The sequence below is a fragment of the Littorina saxatilis genome, linkage group LG7 (genome assembly GCF_037325665.1).
Source record: "Littorina saxatilis isolate snail1 linkage group LG7, US_GU_Lsax_2.0, whole genome shotgun sequence".
NCBI lineage: Eukaryota > Metazoa > Mollusca > Gastropoda > Littorinimorpha > Littorinidae > Littorina > Littorina saxatilis.
In genome coordinates, this window is record NC_090251.1 from 7,765,128 (window position 1) to 7,769,251 (window position 4,124).

Below are 4,124 nucleotides of genomic sequence, written 5' to 3' on the forward strand. Positions count from 1 at the left end.
GCTCGACGAACGAGTAACGCATATTGACGCACACCCAGCGAACGACAACGCACTGGCCAAAATCGCAATATTTCGCGATATTTTCAGTGCGCTGGCCGTGCGTCGTCTTGGTGTGACTCCGCCATTAGACTCTGCACTTTCCTTTGATATAAAGCTCACCGTGCTGTGTATAACTGGATCAAACACGTGACAGTTGTTAATGAATAAAGTGATTCGGTTTTTTTCTCGATTAAGGTACACATTGTGACTAATTGGAACCTGGCAGTGAGGAGGTTATCACTGGAACAGTTGGTCTACATCCTTATTTACTAGAGGAACACTACACGCGCGCGCGCACGCACACACACACACACACACACACACACAAGCAGATTCCTTCCAACTAGAAAGTATAGATTTGATGCAAATACATGCATGTTCTTTTGTTTGTTTTGAGCTTTTTAATTTACGTCTGTTTAAAAGTATTTGTCAACACGATTAGGCTTTGCATCAAACCTTTCTTTTTGTGATTATGTAATGAAGAAAATGAAATGAGTCATAGTGCGAATTGTTTGATGAAAACCTTCAAGCTTTACTCTCCAAGAGACATAATAAAACACAATACGTGTTGGTGTCCATACAGAAGGATTACTTGAACACGTGTTCTGTGCCTGCTCTGGGAGTAAATATATCAACAACGCATGAAAACGTTTGCCATTCTCAAAACCATCCGCCACACTGTAAGCATTTCTTCTGTACAAATTCAAGCCTCACACACACACACACAACGCACAAACTATAGCGCTAACTCACACATACACATGCACGCACACATACACATACACAGGCGCACACACACATACACACACACACACACACACACACACACACACACACACACACACAAACCACACATACACATACACACACACACACACGCACAGACACACACACACACACACACACACACACACACACACACACACACACACACACGCGGAGTCTTTGCGCTCATTCAAAGCAAAGCAAAGCAAGTGCATCATTTTGCCTCAGAGTTCCACTTGAGTGAAACCCGGCGTCAGGTAAGGAGAATCACTCGACCGATGTCTTTCAAGTCTCGCGTCTCTCTTCCTCCGCTGACGCCACTCTTTTCTCTGCGTTCGTCTTTCCCCCACCCTCGCTCCCCTCCCCCCTAATACCATATCTTCTTCGTTCCCATACTGATGATTTTCTTTGCCATCTCTGTCTAAGGTTGAACCTCCAGTGACGTCATCTTCGCGTGACGTCAACATTTTTGAGTCAGACCTTGTGTCGTCACCATAAACAGTTTTTCTAATTGTATCGTGCCAGGTGACGTCATCTTGGCGTGTTGTCAAAATGTTTGAATCGGACCTTCTCGTGTCGTCACCATATACAGTTTTTCTAACTGTAGCATGTCCGGTTACACCATTTGACAAAAGATTCGTTGTGTATTCATTGTGGTGACGCAATAGTGGTAAGATGACGTCATGACCTGATGACGTAGAGGGGTCACAGACGGCATAAGAACCACTGGGGTTGATGCCGTTAGAAAGAGAGAGGCAGCTGTCTGTGGGTGTGACGTGTCTGTGACCTCTGACGTGTGAGGGTGTCACAGCTTGAAGCAGGCTCATCACCATCTCCAAGGGAACTGCGTCTGTTGAGTAAAGAGTGTTGAACAGGATTACGTCAGAGGCTCGGGTATGGCTGGCACACTGGTACCAAACGTAAATATTACGAAGAATATAATGGTCTCTGTTCTTATTACTGATAATTACATGTCATTGCTGAGTGTACACGTATATTTCAGGGCTTGGGTAATAATCATCAAGTATCACTACTTTGCGAGGTCTTTTGATACATGTCGTCCGAAAAATAAACCAGCATGTAAAACGGAAATGAGTTGTATGATCCCCTTTATATGTAATGATTATTATGAAACACACTTCTCAATTATCGATACCTTGCAAGAAATTGTTTGCTGAATTAATTTAGCAGACTATCATTGCTGTCACGTACGATATTATGCAAGGGAACATCTCTACGTAGAAGAGGAAGCAGCCAGGCTGGTGAATGCTGGCCTTTGTTTGAGTTGAAAGAGACTTTCAGGCCTACACAAATTTACGACAATGAACGTAAACACTAACACGAAAATAAATAAACTTTCACGTACCGTTTGGAGGACGAGGGGGGTGACCGGTTGAAGATCTCCGTCGTCTGCATGTGGCTGTAAGTAAAACCATCAGGCGCACCAGTTAGGAACTAAACATGAACTGTACCTGGCATCAGCGGTGCCAGTTTGAACTTCAGTAGAGACAAGACTTACGAACAAACACACGAACAAACAAACAACTAACTGGACAGACAGACAGACCCACACACACACACACAAACACACACACACACACATCCACACACATACACACACACATACACCCCCCCACACACACACAAACACACACACACATTATGTGACTGAGTATACCAGATGAATATTGTCTTAATTACACAGGTGTTGTGCTGCTCATCACACAGTGTTGACACTAAAGGCCAACATGCAGCATGCACACTTAAAATTAGATTGTCATTACCAGTGATGAAAACGACGACAAGACCGATGACGATGACCAGCAGAGAAACTATGATGATGATGGTAAGCGTTCCTGAGGATATCCTCTCCCCTGTAATGTACACAACACATTTACAAACTCATAGATCCATGCAATACATTACTCCTGAAACACAGGCACAGAAAGGCACAGACACGGAGAGAGACACACAAACAAACGGTCAAACACAACACACACACTGTGACAAACGGATTTGCACATAGATGTATATTGGAGTTATGTGACTCAGGTGTACAAAGTTTCATGGGCCACGAACTTTGAGTAGACACCGCACGGTGAGATGTCGTTGACGCAATGCGGTATGGGATGTGACCAATCAGAGAAGAGTATTGACTGAGGTCACGTTTGTAGATAGATTAGACAGCAGAGCTTTGCAGACTATCGACAGGAGGAGAAGTGTCTCCTGATTGTAAAGTTTCTCACCGGGCGCTGGGAGGTCGGTTAGACTCGTGTCGCGGTACTGAATCGGTAGATTCAATTGCTGTGTTTACAGGTATTTATTGAATTGATATTTTACTCGGAGATTTGCTCGGAAATATTGACTTGAGAAATGACCGGGAGAGTCATGTGTGAATTGGCTGAAAAGCGTGAGTTGATGTCAGCCATTGTTGAAAATGGAATGTTTACATGTTTTTCGGAAATGAAGTCGCTTATGAGTTAGCGGGTGTATATACTGTAACCGCATAAGTTAGTTGCCGGTAGTGATAAAGAATGTCAGAAAAGTTTATTCAAGTATGGAGACTTATGGTAGTTTAAACTTGTGTATTTTAGCATCCCGGGCCGAGTGGGTCGCGGAAGTATCCCGGGCCGAGAGGGGTCGCGGAAGGGGAACGAGACGGGAGGTTCTACCCTCACGCTCCAGCCGTGAGCTGTGGGAACGCAGAAGGGGAGACAGCGTGAAGCGCTGCAAAACGGGAACCCCGTCCCATTCCACCACACGAGACAGTTGTGTGGGTGGGGTGAAGCAGTGCGTGCCACTGTATATTGTGAGTACGACTGAGAGAAATTAACCAGCGTGATAGCTGTACTGAGATACGTTTCCCAAGTGAACAACCACGAGACGTCGAGCGTCGTGGGTTTTTATCATCTGTGTGTAACAGAAGTGAATATTGACAGAAGTATTGCTTGAGACAATGACTTCGTGTGTAGTGAGACAGACGGGCTCTCACGGAACAAAGCTTAAAGTGTTATACGTGTGTGCACGTGAATTGTAGACTGCATGACAAAGTAACATGTATGTAATTTTGTGCAGTTAGACTCTGTGTGTTAACAGAAATAGAACTTCCATGTTGAGCGGGAGTGATCTGTAGAATGGATGAAGAATAATATGTTTATGTTGTGTTATTGAACATTCTAATAGAGGTACAGAGGCAAAGGGCCGTAATTGTGTTCGTGTTTTTGTGCCTGGTTGGAATGTGTGTGTGTGTGTGGGTGAAGGCTAGATAGTAAACAGAGAGTAGCACGCACAATTTCTGATAGGAGTAGATATACATACAT

General features: G+C 44.3%; 1 protein-coding gene and 1 long non-coding RNA gene across 2 annotated transcripts in view; one reads left to right on the forward strand and one right to left on the reverse strand.

The window, feature by feature from the left end:
* Nucleotides 1–989: 989 nt before the first annotated feature.
* LOC138970630 (uncharacterized) overlaps nt 990–4,124 on the reverse strand; it is a gene marked incomplete in the record, with an annotated part of 7,603 nt that continues 4,468 nt past the window's right edge. Inside the window, 3 exon segments of the mRNA XM_070343101.1 lie at nt 990–1,654; nt 2,171–2,224; nt 2,589–2,678. Of these exon segments, the coding sequence (XP_070199202.1) occupies nt 1,029–1,654; nt 2,171–2,224; nt 2,589–2,678 (770 nt within the window).
* LOC138970636 (uncharacterized) lies at nt 2,595–4,006 on the forward strand. The gene is made up of 2 exons (XR_011457029.1): nt 2,595–3,120; nt 3,399–4,006. It is a non-coding gene; the product is annotated as an uncharacterized lncRNA (long non-coding RNA).